The sequence below is a fragment of the Panicum hallii genome, chromosome 6 (assembly GCF_002211085.1).
Source record: "Panicum hallii strain FIL2 chromosome 6, PHallii_v3.1, whole genome shotgun sequence".
Lineage (NCBI taxonomy): Eukaryota > Viridiplantae > Streptophyta > Magnoliopsida > Poales > Poaceae > Panicum > Panicum hallii.
Window position 1 is genome coordinate 37,940,558 of NC_038047.1, and position 17,242 is coordinate 37,957,799.

Consider the following 17,242-nt stretch of genomic DNA (forward strand, 5'->3'; position numbering starts at 1 on the left):
CAATCGAGTCTTAATCGGAATCAAGGTAACCATATGTCGAGCTAAGGATCCGAAACCGCTTAGAATTAGCGTTTGATGAGTAAAATAGAAAAAAAAAACTGAAATCCTCAACCAACATGGACTATATTATTATAAAATACATTGTGTGTATAGTATATATATTTTTATATGCTAATCAATATATTTATATAACCTCCCGTAGCAACGCACAGACAATTTGCTAGTATAATCAAATGGAGTACATAGTTCCTATATATGCATCAAATTACGGTCAATGAAAAGTCATTTCTTCTTTCTAGAGTCAAAGTCATTTTCTTTGAACACGGCGCATGCATCTTCTATAGTTTTATATAGTATATACTGTAGATTCTTTCCGAAAGGAAAAGAAAAAGGCTCCGATATATCGATCGACCGATCAGTAAAACGTGGTGCAGGGATGCCCGGCGATCGCTTTCATCCATCCTTTCTCCGGGCCTTGCATTGCATTGGCCTATAAATAATAGAATAGAAGCCGCCCTTATATCATCTAACCATTCATCATCACATATCTCTCTCGACTCCCAAGCACCAGCTAGCCAAGTAAGCAATCCACCTCAGCTCCCTTCCCTAGCTAATTCAAGCGATCGAGCTCCCCCCGCCAAGCGCCAAGGACAATAGGTAGATCCATCATCAAGATGAAGAAGGCCTCGTCACTGTCCGAGCTGGGTTTCGACGCCAACGGCGCGGCATCGGGCTTCTTCCGCCCGGTGGCAGCGGGTGACGGCCTCTGCACGCCAACGTCGCACCGCCGCCGCCTCACCAAGGTCTCCGTCGTCGGCGCCGGCAACGTGGGCATGGCCATCGCGCAGACCATCCTCACGCGCGGCCTCGCCGACGAGATCGCGCTGGTGGACGCGCTCCCGGACAAGCTCCGCGGGGAGACGCTGGACCTGCAGCACGCGGCGGCGTTCCTGCCGCGCACGCGCCTCGTCTCCGGCACGGACCTCGCCGTCACCGGGGGCTCCGACCTCGCCATCGTCACCGCCGGCGCGCGCCAGGTCCCCGGGGAGACCCGGCTCGACCTGCTGCAGCGGAACGTCGCGCTCTTCAGAAAGATCGTGCCGGCGCTGGCGGAGCACTCGCCGGACGCCGTCCTGCTCGTCGTCTCCAACCCCGTCGACATCCTCACCTACGTGGCGTGGAAGCTGTCGGGCTTCCCGGTCAGCCGCGTCATCGGGTCCGGCACCAACCTCGACTCGTCCAGGTTCAGGTTCCTCCTGGCCGACCACCTCGACGTCAACGCGCAGGACATGCAGGCGTACATGGTGGGGGAGCACGGCGACAGCTCCGTCGCCGTCTGGTCGACGGTGAGCGTGGCGGGGATGCCGGTACTCAAGTCGCTGCAGGAGAGCCACGGCAGCTTCGACGAGGAGGCCCTGGAGGGCATCCGGCGCGCCGTGGTGAACAGCGCCTACGAGGTGATCAGCCTCAAGGGCTACACCTCCTGGGCCATCGGCTACTCGGTGGCCAACCTCGTGTCCTCCATCCTCCGCGACCAGCGCCGGATCCACCCGGTCTCGGTCCTCGCCACCGGCTTCCACGGCATAGCGGACGACCACGAGGTGTTCCTCAGCCTCCCCGCCAGGCTTGGCCGTGGCGGGGTCCTGGGCGTCGCCGACATGGAGCTCACCGAGGAGGAGGCCACCAGGCTCAGGCACTCGGCCAAGACGCTGTGGGAGAACAGCCAGCTCCTGGGGCTCTAGTGCGCGCTATTACTACTACTCCGTCTTGTCTCATGGTGATGATGAGTCGTGTGACTCGCGAGCTCATGACAATCTTTTATAGTTAATCCACCTGTTAATAAGTTCCTAAATAAATTTTTTGTGGTGTAATGTTGAGCACTTGGTTGATGCAATCATTTGCTCTCAGAGTTTGTAAAACCGTTGAGTTTTCAATATGTATGCTTGTCTTGAAAATAAACTCAGTTGAGGAGCAATATTTTGCCTGGCTCATCTAATGCTTTGTGCGCGCATATCTTTTACCCACACCTCCTATATTTTATTTTTATATTCTTCATTTGCATAATTTCACTAAGCTTTCATGTCGATGTTGCGGTCATTGTTGACAGGGCGTTGCCAGCGCCGGACGTCTGATGGAAAAACTTCCGCTCCATTAGTCCATTGCAACATTAAAGAATAACGTCTGCAACATAGAACATAAACATCTGCAACATAGAAAATCACCATTTGCAACATCAAAAAATATATTGAAAAAAGTTATTAGCCATCCGTTAACGATGAGAAAAAAACTCGCTGCAACATCTGGTTCATGTTGCATGGGACAAACAAATCTCTCGTTGAAGATGCAACATCTAGCGAAGACACTTGCAATATGTGTTTAAAACATAGGTAATATTGCAACATCTAGATATAATTGTATATCTAAATGCATAGCAAAATCTATATATTTAGATTTGTCAAAAGAATCTACAATTTAGAACGGAGGAAGTACCACGCAGGAGTACTTAATATAATCAATCCTCAGGCCACTTGAGTTGAAAAGTGATCTCCCATTTCCTCCTATACGACGACGACATATACGTCGTTAATTGAACGATACAAATCAATCCTGGGCGCTGCCCCTGATTTGCACACCAGCGGCACACCTTTTGCTTAATTTAATTTCTTCGGCCGCTACTTTTTTTGTTCCATATATGTTCTCTCCCATTTCTGATAACCTACCGTGCTCACACATAGTATGCATCTTAATTTCTAATGTGCAAAAGACTATTTCTTTTTAAAAATACAGCACAGACGCAAACGCTCACATATACCTATGCACACTCATCCCTATGAATACACGCATTTCCTCGAGATTGATAAAATCACCATAGGCGTGTCGACACGACGGGCACGTGGCCTAATCAGTTTAGAGAGTAAAACACCCTTTTTATGCTTTAGAGGAATGTAACCGCATGGAGTAAAGAGGTTGATAATAACTCAAAAGGATAAACACCATCTCACAGTGTATGTTCTAGAGTTGTGACCATTCCCTTTGTATGGGGCATATTTGATTTTAGCACTAGCTCTTGATTGTTTAGTGCTTGATTTTCTCGACTCGCTGTAGTTACATTTCTATGGAAGGTAAAATGTATATTTTACTTTGTAAGCTGATTGAATGGTGATAAGGCGAGCCACCACATCAGTGAATGGACGAAATTAGACCGATTTGGATAGTTCAAGAATTGAATTGGATGTTTTGGTAGTTAAGGGATGAAATTGAACGAAGCAGTTTATGAATTCAGTTATTTCACCGATTCAAAAGGAAATGGGCTCTTCCGCAAGGGCAGGGCACGAGGGAGGGTCCTTGCTTGTTGCTTCCCTCCTCACTGGAGGTGGGCTGGACCTCACCGTCAGTGAAGAATAACAAGGCGTTGGCTGCAGAGTTCGAGGTCCTTGGCTCGAGCTTCGAGAGATGGACCTGTGCCTGGTGGGGCAAGCGTGTCACACGGCAAGCGGCGAGCATCCGGTGTTGTCGCACAATAGGTGCGGTGTGGCACCACCGCAGAGAATTTTCTTTTGGCCGTGGCTTTGCTAGGTTCCCTAGCTTCCATCTTGCCGACACCGAATCCTCCCTTAAAAATAAGAGCAGGGGACTGATTTACATACAGCTCGATGTTCAGACACCAAATCCTCCCTTCAGAACATGAGAAGGGGACTGATTTACAGATCGATGTGAATGGAAGAGAACGCCTCCTGTGCTCCCACCCTTCCCATGCTCACACTTCAAAAAACTATAAAAATATGCACGAGAAAATCAACCAAAAATATTAATGGGTAGATGATGTAAACATGCATGCTCATGCAAAATTTGGGGATGAAAAAAGTTTTGTGCAACGAGAACCAAAAAAGACAAATCAACATATGAATAGGTGAGGGTTACATGCTGATTTTCTCTTTTTAGTTTTCCTCATCTCAAATTTTGCATGCATCTGTGCATCATCGATCCATTTATATTTTTGGATTATTTTCACTCGCATTTTCATGTGCCTACGGGAGCATGCAGACGTTCTCGTGAATGGATCTCCGACGCACGCCGCATTCAAAGACCACATGAAAGCCGCTCCTTAGCAGCAGCAGCATGGCACAAGGTTACCAAAGAGTTCAGCCCTAGCAAGGAAGAAATCATGAATGGATCTCAGACGCACGACTTGTAGCTCGTGGGAGAAAAGATGTTCGGGGGAGGAAAGGCCGCCCAGGCACGGTGATCGCATGATGCCCCCCATTCAGGAGAACCAGAAGCACATCTGTAGACCACACAGGTCAGCAAAACTCCAGTCGGCCAGTCCACAGACCTGACGCGCAAACCACTACCAACAGCTGATTGCAACAACTAGACGAAAATGACAACTTCAATATTGCTCAATAAAACGCTAGAGGGACAACACACATGCTTGTCAAATCCAGGACAACAATACCAGTCCACAAGGACCTAGTGCCAACTAGCGGCAATTCAAAGCAATGACAACTAATTCGACCACTACCAGCCTACTATAAGGAAAGAAGCGAGCGGAGTCGAAAGCAGCTACAATAATGGCGCAGCGCACAGCTTCATCCAGCACAGGGGCATCTAAAACAATGGGCTTCAAGAACATGCCCTCAAGGGTTACTGTCCCTCGCCGGCGTCACCTTTCAGGGCTTCTTTGCCCTCCTCAGCGCCATCCTCCTGCACAGAGCAATTCCAGAGTTTTAGGTTTTTAGCAACTAGAGGTGAGCACACAACAGAATAGACTATGAAAGATGATGCTGGCAGGGTGGAGATACCGTGAGGTCAGAGGTCCAGAGGGTCAAGTTGTCCCTCAGGAGCTGCATGATCAGAGTGCTGTCCTTGTATGACTCCTCCCCAAGGGTGTCCAACTCAGAGATAGCCTCATCAAACGCCTGCAAAGATAGTTGATCAGTATCGATCTATCAATATTCCAATGAATTTTAGACATAAGGCACGATATAAAAGTTCAGGCAACCCACACGGAAGACTCTTAGGTCCTTTACAGAGTAAAGGAGGCATAGTTACAAATTGTTATGATTCAATAATGTGAGCACCAGATATTACAACTCTCATCATAATCCCACAACATGAATAAGAGTCCTAATAGAAAGTGTCTAGCAATGACAGGGCAGAATGCAAAATGACACAAAACTTAAAGCATGCCTATTAAATTAAAGTATATGCGGCTATGTTATGTGCAGCAAACAACAAGTGTCTAGCAATCAAGATGTTTAGTACTAAAACTGAATCGTGAACATATATGAGCACAAGCTCTACCATATGACAAAGCAATTAAGAACTCCATATATACTAAACAGTAAAGGACAATAAGGATCCTGTAACTTTTGGTTCCATTCTTCAGCCCATGTTCAAGTGCACCACAAACAGCATGTGCAAGTAAAATGAATGTGATAGAAAGGTAGATGTGATACCAACCTGCTTTGCAAGGTTGCAAGCTTTGTCTGGGGAGTTCAGAATCTCGTAATAGAACACCGAGAAGTTAAGAGCAAGTCCAAGCCTTATCGGATGGGTAGGTGCCAGTTCAGCCAGAGCAATATCCTACACAATGCATAGCAGAATAGAGTTTCATTAATACTCAGATATCTAGTCATCTTATATGATATGAAAAGATGGTGACCACCATATAGACAGTAGTCATTATATCCCAGCACCAAAATGAACAAACCTGAGCAGCCTTGTAAGCAACCATCGTGCTCTCGGCAGATTCCTTCCTCTCAGCGCCAGTCTTAAACTCAGCAAGATACCTGAGATAATTTCAAAGGTTAACAAATCTCATTCTTACTTCAGATTATACATATTCAATTACATATTGCACTGCATCTTTCCTAACCTGTGATAGTCACCCTTCATCTTGAGGTAGAAGACCTTTGACTCGGCAGCAGTAGAAGAAGGAACAAGGTGTGAGTCAAGCAGCTTCAAGATGCCATCACAGATATTGCTCAGCTCAGCTTCAATCTTGCCACGGTATTCCTTGATCAGAGTAACATGCTCCTCATTCTTACGGGACTCCTCCTTCTGTTCAATGGATGAGACAATGCGCCATGAAGCACGGCGAGCCCCAATCACATTCTTGTATGCAACTGACAGGAGGTTACGCTCCTCAACAGTGAGCTCTTCGACATCTACAGTCTTGGCCACCTTCTCCATATACTCAACCATCTCCTCATACCTTTCGGCCTGCTCGGCCAGCTTGGCCATGTAAACGTTCTCCTCCCTCGACATATTGGTCAAGTTAAAAACTTACTGCAACAACATAAGGAACTGATAAGCCACTGCCAAAAGCCAGTTGAAAAGCCAAAATGACCTATAATTTGGAACGGAGCGAGTAAACTAAATTATTCAGGTATAAATGAAATGTGCATGGCTGGCCACAAAAATCAATGAGCCATTCAGCTCAATAATGCTAGCTGCTGTGAGCCTGTGACTAAACATTTCTGAGCAACAAGATATGGTAATACAAATCTGTTTCAACCAGTGGCATACAGTCACACCATGAGGCGTCAGCATTAAAGCAAGCTAGCACAAAAGTCAGGTTCAAAATAGTAATTTGACTCCACGCAAACTAGTTAATATAATTCTGTAATATCGAATCCATTTGAATCAAGCAAATCATCAACACATTATGATATGATGCAAGAGACTAAAAGAATCCATGTAATACATAAGCCATCTATTTACAATATCACTGATTAACAGATCACCGAAATGGGCCAGCCAGATCTAACCATGACAGGGATATCTAATGATTCTACAACAATAATACATTTTCTGCTGCAGACCAACAGGTTCCGTATCCCTAGCAAATTCCGCATAACAGTTCATCAACCGAAAAATCACAGCCCCAAACACCCTTAGACACCCTAGTTGCAAAGCACGCCAGCATCCAGATCAAATATCCATGGCATGAGCCAACCGTTCAGATCAACGGAAATTCCACATTCCGCCCTCCATTTCCCCCCTCCAACAGAGACACCACGCACGGTTGCCAACTACAAAGGGGAACCCCAAATGTTCCTCAGTCCCCACACCAAACTATTGCCGAATCGGGCGGATCTACGCGCCCCGCGCCAGATCTCGCGGATCGAGCCCAGGCAAACCAACCTAGCAACGCGCGAGGGACAGAGACGGACGGATCTAACCAGAACACCGCCCGAAGAAACAAAAAAAAAATCACATCACTCCCGCATCTCCCTTTCCCGTACCGCGGACACGAAGCACAACGAGATCAAGCACGAAAGAACGCAGGATTAGTTTCTCGAGAAAAGGGGTAGGAAAATGGTAACCCTAACCTCCTGGCGCGGGTGGGGGCGCGGGGGCGGCGGCCTCTCGAGCGCAGCGAGACGGTGCGGTCGGGGAACGCCGGATTGCTGTGGGGCTGGGGTGGACAAGGCGCAACGGCGCGGGGGGAGCGTCCTTATAGACGGACGCGACCGCGAGGCTGCGGTCAGCGGGCCAATGGCGCGGCGCCACGCCTCCAGCAAGGGCCCACGCCGACACCCCTCGCGCAAGGCGTGGCGAGTGGCGGCTGCGGCTGGCACGCGGACCCGGGGGAGGCGGTGGGACCAACGCATCAGTGGGATGGGCAGCCGTGGGTGGTGGGTTCGGAGTACGTGGTCGGTGGGGAATATCCCCCCTGCGCGACGGAGAACCTCTCCCTCGGGCTCCGCGAACTGGTAAAGGTTGGGCCCCTGCCTCTGGCATGTGGGACGCCGGGCGATGTTTTTTCTTTTTTCGGAGGAGGCTTTTCCATCCTCGATTAAATGGACATGGTCATGTCTGCGAAGTGGGAAACCCACATTATTGTGCTAAAAAGCCGGCATGATGAGAAGGAAAAGCCCTGTAATTCATCGCATAATCGTGTGATTAGTAGGGTCTAATCTGACGGTTCATCAGCACTTCAGCATCATGCACAACTGGTCAGCTTTGCTTGCACACAGCATTGCACAGGAAAAGGTCGCTCCAACTACTATAATCTGTAGCCCTTTCTCTTTCATGGGAAAAGCCCGGAGATCATGCAGATAGCAATCGCTTTCCCCCCATTTAAAAGATGCAGTTATGTTTTCGGTTGCCAGGATTGACAACAACTACAAGCCTGCACCCGCAAAAAAAGAAACAATTACAAGCCTGAATCTGGACATGGACATCGGTTGCCCAGAAAAGCCACTTTCAGATGCTATAAAAAGGCGTAAAAGGCGGCTGAAATTAGTTTGCCAGCAGAGCACATCACCAAGAAAATCAAATGCACGGTGACCCCGAGCCTTTTCCAGCATTGTGGACGCCCACATGCAGGCAGCTTGATGAATTGTAGCCGTGGTATAGCTGGCAAAATATCTTAAAGCTAGCCCGGACAATTTTGGGCCAAGTTTTTCTTCCCAGGAGAACATACGCCTCTCAATTTAGACGCTCCTAAAAAAGAAAAACACAATCGTTAAAAAAATACTAAAAAATATGGCGCCGTACAAGCTTTTGTCAAAGAAACATCACACTTCCCGGCAGGTTGCAGCCCGGCCCAGCGGCCAGCCATCGCGGGGGTCGCCGTCACGGGTGACTCATCGCCGGCGCAGAAAGGGATGGCATCTCGCCGCAGAAATCCGGAGGGTGGTGATGGGCACAGGCTGCAGACCCGGGCCAGATGTGGCACGTCTTTGGCAGCGTTCGTACGGCAACCATCACATATCATACAGCATTGATTCTTTTTTGAAAAGGATACAGCATTTGTTCGTGTGATAGATAATTCATGCATGGAACTGCAGGGCAACAGCAAGAACATGGAAAGGGAAGAAGTAGCATACACAGTGCTGGAAAATTGGTGATCACTCAATTAGCAATATAAGGTGCGTCATGTTTGACCAAGTGGTTTTATTCCAAATAATTTTTACACCTCACAATTGTACATTCTGACGGCTAACTTCCGATGAGGGCAGCACAGAGAATTTGTGACAAGAACCACGGTGGTAGAATTGGGGAACCACAAGAATTTCAGGGCGGCTAGAAATGTAGAGATGCATCTTCAGGAATCAGAGGATTCAACAAACACCATGCTGAAACGCAGATTTGCACAGAAGGCGTGGAAGGCCATACCTCAATAGCTCTGAATATTTCTGGAATATTCCTAAATGGACTGGCATTAATAATAGAAGCTTACAAGGTTGCGCCAGGGAAATAGAATCCCAAACCAGGATACAGCTATTCATCATCACCAGTAATCCTTTTCTTTAGAGCATCAAAGTTATTGGCCAATTCTTTCCGATTTTCCTGCCAGCACAATACAGATTGTCAGAAAATATACATTAATGGAAATAAAGCATACGATGATCAGAACCAATACTTGGACAAACTAAAAGGACATGAATCAGGTATTTGGTCTTTGTGTTACAGCAGGTTGCACCAACACATATTCAACATAAATTATTTACATTTTTAATGATATATGTTGAATTGACTTCAGATTGAACCAAATGCAAGGGACACTGTATCCAGCTTTGACAAAGCACACTAGACAGCTGTTTTCTGCTAGGCATGTCAGGCAATGACAGTGGACAACTTGATCTGTGCTAGCTCATTAATATCAAAGCTGTGCATCTTCCATGGTTCCACCAACAGCCTTTTAGGTGGTCACAGTTCAGGGGCAACTTGAACTTGAGAAACTCGTGTTGGATAGTGGAAAAGAAGTCTCACGGCCAACCTACATGGTTTAAAGATTACCTGAAAGAGTAGGTACCGGTACACAAACCATCCCGAGTAGCCGAGCCCGACTAGCTCCAGTAAGCCTGGGAGCTACAGATCATGGCGAGGGAACAAAGAGAAACAGCAATCAAATAAGCAAATGGCAATATGAATAACATCGTGGCCTTGGAGAACAAACAGCCACAAGTAAACGGGAATAGCAAGATAAGCTAGCTATGTACCAATGGGACAGAGTCGAGAGCTCTGACCACGACAAAGGATATCCACAGAGCAAAGATTGCTCCACCACCATACAAGAGAAGAGAGGGCTTGTTCTCCATGGCATCCCACTGTAGTAGACATCACGGTGAATTTTTGTAATAAGTTTATAAGCATAGAGATATTATATTGCTTTTTAACTAACCTTTTCCCTTAGTTCAGAAAGGAGCTCATCATCCTCAGCAGAGTCACTCTCTTTTGAAAATCGTGCAGCTGTCAACTGGAGTTGAGAAATCTTTAGGGAAGCTGTTGAAGAAGAATGAAATTTTGTTAGGCTGGTTTTTACCATCAACCAAATTCTGCAATATTTGTTAGATAACTTTGCCAGTTATATATTCAAGCCATCTATTTCTTTGGAGGGGTTAACTAATTGAAAACTTTTCTTTTAAAGAAAAGGAAAAGATGCCCCTCTTTTCTTACAGAAACTTTTTTCCATGTTTGCTAACACGAACAGACATACTTTGCCAAATCACAGTTATGAGTTATGACAGCCTGCACAAAAACAAGAAGTTAGCTTGAGTTCTCTAGTTGTCCCGAGATGATCTTGTCAGGTAATGGCACTTCCAATGCATTCATGTCCCCTTACAGGTAATAACGATTTAACATCCTAAACAAAGAAATTGACGATAAATAAAATTTCAGCACAAAACCGAAACATTAGCCTAAAACTTGGTTTGGATGGCATTTTTTGGGGAACTTGTAGAGCAGAAAAAAAGAATAAATGTTTAAGGAAACTTATAACAAACTCATGATTACTTAGCAACATTTAGTGCAAAATTAGGACCTGGTGGAAAAAAATGTTTATAGCCCCTGTTTCTAAGCTGAAGTCAAATTCCCCATTCCCAAACCTTATCCAGGTGACATACCTACCTCTACTACCCTTCTCCCTGATCATATGGATTTTGCCCATGTCCTCCATGATGCAGGAGCTAGGGTATGTAATGACTAGCTAGAGCTCCTTATTGATAAGTTACTTAGTGGCGTGCTAGGAGGACTCACACAGCACATATCCTTACCAGCAACAACCCGGCCATGTCATTTCTTCATTGCAGAAGTTGGATGACGGCTTGCAAAAATTTAAGCATCAGCAGGATGGATAAGGCTCGTGAAAACAATGTACTAGCTTGGTGTACAAAACTACGAGTGCTTTTATTGAATAATTTTATATGGAATGCCAATTTTAGGATGATAAATATCAGAAAACTTTCGATTCTGGCATTTGAATCATGTGCTTTTCTAGATGATTTGAACTGTGTGCTGTGTGACCACCATACCCCAAATTGATGAATGAGGAAGTTACGCTCTGCTAGTTGGTCCTACCAGCTCCATGTCTAAATCTTGCCAAATAGTTCCAGATGCTAGTCGATATTTTTTATTTAACTTGCGATAGGAGTCGTTTTATTGTGTAGTTTTATCTCAACCCGCAAATTTTTGCATAGCCAAACCAAGCATTTTGAAATTGGAATAGCTAACAGCTCGCTCGCTTAAGCAGGACGATGCCATGAACAACCGTTGCCCATCCCATTTCGAAGCATATATGAGCGCTTCAGAAGAACATCAAAAGATGAGAGCCACTCAGTACCTGTGCGGCGGGGGAATGGCGCCGCGCCGCGGGAGTCGAGCAGGCTGCGGGGCACCGGAGCGCGGAGGAGAGCGCCGGGGCGGCGGAGGGGCACCGGCCGCAGCGCCGCCGCAGCCGTGGCTAGCATCTCGGCGCCGGTGCGGTCAGCGGGCGGGCGCAGTCGCGCAGCGCAGGCCTAGGAGATCAAGCTTGCTAACCCTAGGAGGAGGAGGGAGGGGAGAGGAGCAAAGGCTAGTTTGTGGAGCTTCGGGCGGGTGGGGTGGAGTGGAGAACGGGTAGGTGTAGCACGTGGTGCGAGAAGCCGTGTGACTGACTGTGACGGTGTGAGGCGGCGCCGTCGCCGACGAGGCTGTTTCCGGCGAGGGGCCGGGCCGCAGGCTTATTGGCACCGTTCCATCGAGTTTGAGCGACCCAGATCGAGGCAAAGCAGCAAAACTCAACTCCATTTTCCGGTGGTAATGGGAATGGGATGGATGCAAGGCTGCAAGAAGCCCACTATCATGCCTGTTCTGGACTCGACTGACTAGTATTGGAAGCATCGTAGCTCCATTTCTTCATGTTGTTCACGAAACAAACAGAGATATGCCTCGAGCATTTCTGAGAACCAATTTCTGAAGCTCTCTACAAGCAGTTCCGATCAGCTGGCTGGATACCATAGCTAGCCAACAAAGACCAGTAGCCCCACTATACTATTCCTATAATAGGCCCAGGTCATGACCAAGTCAATCTAGTCAATCTCGTGGTCGTGTAGCTATGGCAAATAGCCAAGCTATTCAAAGCAAGAGCTCTTATAGCCAATGTAAACAGTGAATAATAGCTTGGCGTTTAGAGGTTCAAAAACAGCCATAGCTTGCTATTTAAAACATTGTTTTTTCTTTGAAAATCGCAAATGCAATACATTAGTGCCAAACAAAATTGAGGTAATAGATGATAAATCGCAGTAAGGATTTGCAAGTGTTAGTGTGAACAGCAAGTCTTCTTCTCCATTTCAATTCAACCTTTCAGTTTCAACAAATTATAACCAACTTGGGTTGAAACAGAAGGTACAACCAAGCAGAAAACACTTTGAATACCATAACGATCTCATTACTAGAAGTTTCAGAACAGCTGAAGCTGCAACCAGCAAAAACATCTGAGTACAGTTTCTGTGGAACCCGCTTCATCCTTTAGCTTTGCGCTGCTTTTTATTAGAGCCTTGTGCCTCTTGTTTCTTCTCCTGATGATTCCGAGACCTCTGTAAGAAATAACAGCAAAGTATATCAGAATACAGTGTAATGGGGGCATCCAATAGCTTCACAGACCAGAATACCTTACAAGTTCACATTCAAGGAAAACTTGTTGCATGTGTTCAACACCCCAATGTGGCATGCAGCTCAAGATCACTCAAGGTGGATGATAAATATTGCACGAGCTTTGAGCTCAGTACACCTTTCCAAATGGCGCCTAAAAAGCCTTTGAGCCGTGCTTCAACAAAAATCAAAATGCAGTACTACTTCAGTAGTTCTAAGTGTATTCAACATCTAAACATGACCTCCATGGTGGTGAGCTGCTTGAGATCACCCAAGATAAAGATAACACAATGTTGCACAACCTTTGAGCTCAACAGGACATACCGAATGATGCCTAAAAGCCTTTGACGTGTGCTTAAAAAAAATCCATGTGCAGTACCACAGTAATGCAGTTTCAGTTAAGTGTATTCAACGTCAAAACATGACCTCTGCAGTGGTGTGCTGCTTGAGATCATCCAAGATGATGAAAGCATGATATAGCACAAACTTTGAGCTCAATAGGTTTTCCAAATGACACCTAAAAGCCTTCGATATGTGCTCCACAAAAAGTGCACATGCAAAAAGAAGTGATCCAATTACCTTCTTTCTCCGATTTTGCCGCTGCCTTCCAGAATCCTTCTTTGGTTTCTGTACTTGCTGAAATAGGCATAAACAAATTATTGCCAAAACTCTATACTGAATAACAATCAAAATTAAATATTTCGAATCAGTAGGAGGAAAAAGAATTTTATAAATAGTGCATACACCTGAGCGAGAGCTATAGTTCGAGCATGTCGTTCAGCATGTGTCTCTTCCTCTTCCTCCAGCTCACCATCACTGTTGAGCATCAGCTTAAGCCTCCCTTCTCCTAGTAGTTTCTTGGACCGAGCATGCCTCTACAAAGACAAATGAAATGGAAAGCATGAGAAAAAAATGGGCAGGAACAGGTAAGAGACTCCTACTGAGGTACAAGGTTGCTTTCAATCTTCATAACAGAAAATTCTTATCAATTTTTTAGGACCCTGTTCCTTCTTTTGCAGAAAGGAAACATTAGCATTCCTCAATATTAATTACCTTTGATTTGAGATGTACCCTAACCATCTCCTCATTTAGGCACATGATCCTTGGACAGAGCTTGCACTTATACACAGATTTGCACTTCAGAATGTAGTTAGCAAAATCTGCTTCAACAGCATCATCTGTGTTAGCACCGCTCTTGGCAGAGTCAGCATTAGCTCGAGAAGATTTCTTAACAGGCAAACTTATTTCATGGCATTCTTGATCTCTTGGGCTGCTGTGATCATCATCTGAAACTAAACCAATGATCAGTTAAAACATTGCTGTCAACGTTACTCAAGAAATGTTCAACACATAAGAGAGAGAACTTCAATAGCAATGGTCACAAGCAGCTCCCTTCTGTACTGCTCGATAATAGATTACATGAATCAGAAATAAAGATAAGTACTGCTTGGGTAGCTGGTCTGACACAAAAAAAAATTGAGTTAATATCACAAAACTACAAGTACTGGGTGATGTAAGATGAAACCACAATTATGGTGATCAGTTCACGAAACTACAACTTTGTCCCACCCAAACAAGGAACTACAACTTCCACAAAAACAGTTAAGCGACCCACCTGCCAACGAAATAGAGAATAGTCCACACTATTTGGATGACAGGTGGGCGCACAACTGTTTTTTTGTAAAAGTTGTACATGTTAGTAAAAGTTGCAGTTTTGTGAAATGGCCACTATAAGTTGTAATTCCTTCAAATGTCACATATAGTCATTTTGCGAAATTATCTCATTATTTTTCATATCCAGTCATGTAGTATGAATGCATGATCATATGATACAATCACACAAAAGGTAATAGTCAATGGTTATACACTTACATTCATTTAAATATCAATAGAGTAAATTAACCTACAAACCGCAATTCAGTGTTTGGCAAGACTTCAGAAATACCTTGATGAGTCTTAGAAATAATAATTGACTCTTGTACTAACTACAAACAGACACCAGACGGCTTCTTTACAATAACTAGAGAATCCAACTTAGTCTAAACCATGATTGCACAATTCAAAGCTCCTCTAAATTGAGGGGGAAACAACTTAAGGTCCAGAATTGATAAAGCAAGACGTATTAGCAATAAAAAGGAATACCTACTGATGGACTATCAACAACATTCCCAGAGCTCTCCTCACTTTGGTAGCCTGAACCTGATAGACATGAGTAAAAAGAAGAAGAAATTTGATCAACGCTTTTCACACGTCACAAGTTTACTTAAGTTATTCCTGCATTTGGGGATAACTTTCAATTATTTATACATATTGAAAAATAACAAATGAACATAGAAACATTGTATAAACAGAGTCTAACATAACTAATGGATGTGACAGTTTTGCTTAACAAATGATGCCATATGGCTCCTTTGTTCAGTTTCTCTGTGGATTCTACATTTTCCCTTGCTGAAAATTGTAGTTAGACCTAATATCATATGCAAGTTGTACAGTAAAAAGGCAATATTCTTTGCCAATGTACTGAAATTTTTTCATTGCTAGGTTGGAAATGTTACATGACTACATTTAGTACGCGCGCTGCCAAAATTGGCCACTCCAAATGGTAAACAAAGGTACAATGGAGAAACTAATTGCTACATTCGTCCACATGAAAAATGCGATGCATCCTCTGCTTCGGATGTTATATAGCAGACTTAATTAGACAGACATCCACTTGCACAGACGCAAGACGAAATTACCCGACGTAATAAAGAAGAATATATGCGAAAGATCCCATCCCACCCTGCGATAATGTGGCAAAGCACTCACTTTCTTCCTGAATTTGTTGCTCCAACTCCTTTTCCTCCTCTTCTCCCGATTCCTCCCCGACCGCTTCCACTTGTTCCACTTCTTGCTGCTCTACTTCGTCATCGGTCTCCGCCTCTTCCGCCACGTCTCGGTCCGAGTCCGAACCCGACGAGGAGGAAGACGAGGAGGCGCTATTGTCGCCGTGGTCCTGCCTGAAGTAGCGCCTCTTTATCATCGCGGCCGCCGACGGGGGCTCCGGGTCAGGTAAGGTTCAGGGGAAATCCTGCACGGAGCAATGGAACGAGGATCATTGAACGGGACAAAGAAGCCAGTCGCGCCCGCGTGCGGCTAGGTGACAATGAGTTCAAGGAGCCAGACCTGCGGGACCGGAGTTGGCAGCAGTATGGCTTGGCAGCAGCGGGGCGGATGCGTCGCGGTGGGTACGGGACTCGGGACGGTGGTCAAGCTGTCACGACGCCGTCGAAGTCGAGGGGAGGGGAGGGGAGGGGAGGGGAGGAGAATAGCTGCGGCGGCGGCTAGGGCAGGAACAACGGCCACGACGACGAGAGCGAATAGCGGCGGCTCAAGTCCGTTAGCTGGGCTGGGCCGCGTACGACAGAAGAATATATGGGCTGATATGTATCGGCCCAAGTATCCGAGAATTCCTATAATTCAGCCTTATTCCGATACGTATCGGCCGGCGTATCTCACGCGTATCCGTATCCGTATCCGTGCAGCAGAGGTAGAAAACAGGAAACTGGAGTGCAGGGCACCAGAGCGCGGTCGCGGAGGAGAGAGCCGGGGCGGCGGAGGGACACCGGCCGCGCCATCGCAGCCCCGGGTACCATCTCGCCATCTCGGAGAGGTGTGGAGCAAAGGGTAGTTTGTAGAGAGCTTGCTGGGTTTGGAGCTTCAAACTTCAGGTTGGCGGGCTGTGGCTGTAGAGTCAGGGGCGAAGCTAAGTTACGGCTAGGGGTACCGATGCATCCGCGGATAAATAAAAAACAATGATAAATGCTATTTTTTCACTATATATACATCCCGCAGTTTAACTCGATGTATCCACAAGGCAAGTGCACATTCTTGCTCTAGCTTCGCCAAAGTGGAGAGCCAGTGTGAGGAGCTCCTGAGCAATCCGGATCAAGGCTATGCTACGAGTTCCCTCGCGGACTAGCCATTGGGAAGAAAACCATAAATTGCATATTCAAATATAGTATATTGATTTAGATCAGTCTCAGTACACAGTTTCATTACACAGTTACCAAGATTAGGAATCAGTAACTGTGCTAAATGAGTTTTATCGCGATGAATCTTCTCTCACATCTTATGAAACTCTCTCCTCTCTTCTCTCTCTTCTCGCCATGTCAGGAAAATTAATGATGTGGCATTGAATTTAATATCACGAAATTCCCATTGAGACTAGCATTACAGACAAAAAAAACATTTAACTTAGGGGTGTTTGGTTTGGAAGAGTTTATTATAAACCATAAGCCATAAGGGGCTTATTATAAGCTAAAAGTGGTGTTTGGTTGTAACGGTTTATAAAAAGTTCGTGTAGTTGGTAAGTTGGTAATGACTTTTCTACCCCTCA

General features: G+C 45.7%; 4 protein-coding genes across 7 annotated transcripts; 1 reads left to right on the forward strand and 3 right to left on the reverse strand.

Moving 5' to 3' along the window:
* Positions 1-567: 567 nt before the first annotated feature.
* On the forward strand, positions 568-1,828 carry LOC112898417 (L-lactate dehydrogenase A-like). Its single transcript, XM_025966740.1, has one exon. It carries the CDS (start codon positions 675-677, stop codon positions 1,740-1,742), a length of 1,068 nt encoding a protein of 355 aa, XP_025822525.1. The 5' UTR covers positions 568-674; the 3' UTR covers positions 1,743-1,828.
* Positions 1,829-4,362: 2,534 nt separating this feature from the next.
* Positions 4,363-7,483, reverse strand: LOC112896166 (14-3-3-like protein GF14-C). The gene is made up of 6 exons (XM_025964079.1): positions 7,338-7,483; positions 5,879-6,291; positions 5,714-5,792; positions 5,464-5,586; positions 4,803-4,919; positions 4,363-4,704 (listed from the first exon to the last, which is right to left on the reverse strand). The coding sequence occupies exons 2-6, from the start codon at positions 6,268-6,270 to the stop codon at positions 4,645-4,647; spliced, it is 771 nt and encodes a 256-aa protein (XP_025819864.1). The 5' UTR covers positions 6,271-6,291; positions 7,338-7,483; the 3' UTR covers positions 4,363-4,644.
* A 1,361-nt stretch (positions 7,484-8,844) lies between these two features.
* LOC112896168 (protein CURVATURE THYLAKOID 1A, chloroplastic-like) lies at positions 8,845-12,159 on the reverse strand. 3 transcript variants are annotated; one of them, XM_025964084.1, is made up of 6 exons: positions 11,576-11,702; positions 10,414-10,485; positions 10,139-10,239; positions 9,957-10,064; positions 9,754-9,825; positions 8,845-9,303 (listed from the first exon to the last, which is right to left on the reverse strand). In XM_025964084.1, exons 2-6 carry the CDS (start codon positions 10,427-10,429, stop codon positions 9,235-9,237), a joined length of 366 nt encoding a protein of 121 aa, XP_025819869.1. In that variant the 5' UTR covers positions 10,430-10,485; positions 11,576-11,702; the 3' UTR covers positions 8,845-9,234. The 3 variants fall into 3 exon arrangements, with proteins under 3 accessions (XP_025819869.1, XP_025819868.1, XP_025819867.1); XM_025964083.1 differs by lacking the exon at positions 10,414-10,485 and having other exon boundaries at positions 9,984-10,064; positions 11,576-12,159; XM_025964082.1 differs by lacking the exon at positions 10,414-10,485 and having other exon boundaries at positions 11,576-12,109.
* A 373-nt stretch (positions 12,160-12,532) lies between these two features.
* LOC112896167 (translation initiation factor IF-2) lies at positions 12,533-16,190 on the reverse strand. Of its 2 annotated transcripts, none has more exons than XM_025964081.1 (7): positions 16,030-16,190; positions 15,673-15,934; positions 15,007-15,063; positions 13,918-14,150; positions 13,611-13,739; positions 13,444-13,500; positions 12,533-12,809 (listed from the first exon to the last, which is right to left on the reverse strand). In XM_025964081.1, exons 2-7 carry the CDS (start codon positions 15,884-15,886, stop codon positions 12,735-12,737), a joined length of 765 nt encoding a protein of 254 aa, XP_025819866.1. In that variant the 5' UTR covers positions 15,887-15,934; positions 16,030-16,190; the 3' UTR covers positions 12,533-12,734. The 2 variants fall into 2 exon arrangements, with proteins under 2 accessions (XP_025819866.1, XP_025819865.1); XM_025964080.1 differs by having other exon boundaries at positions 13,918-14,156.
* Positions 16,191-17,242: the final 1,052 nt, after the last annotated feature.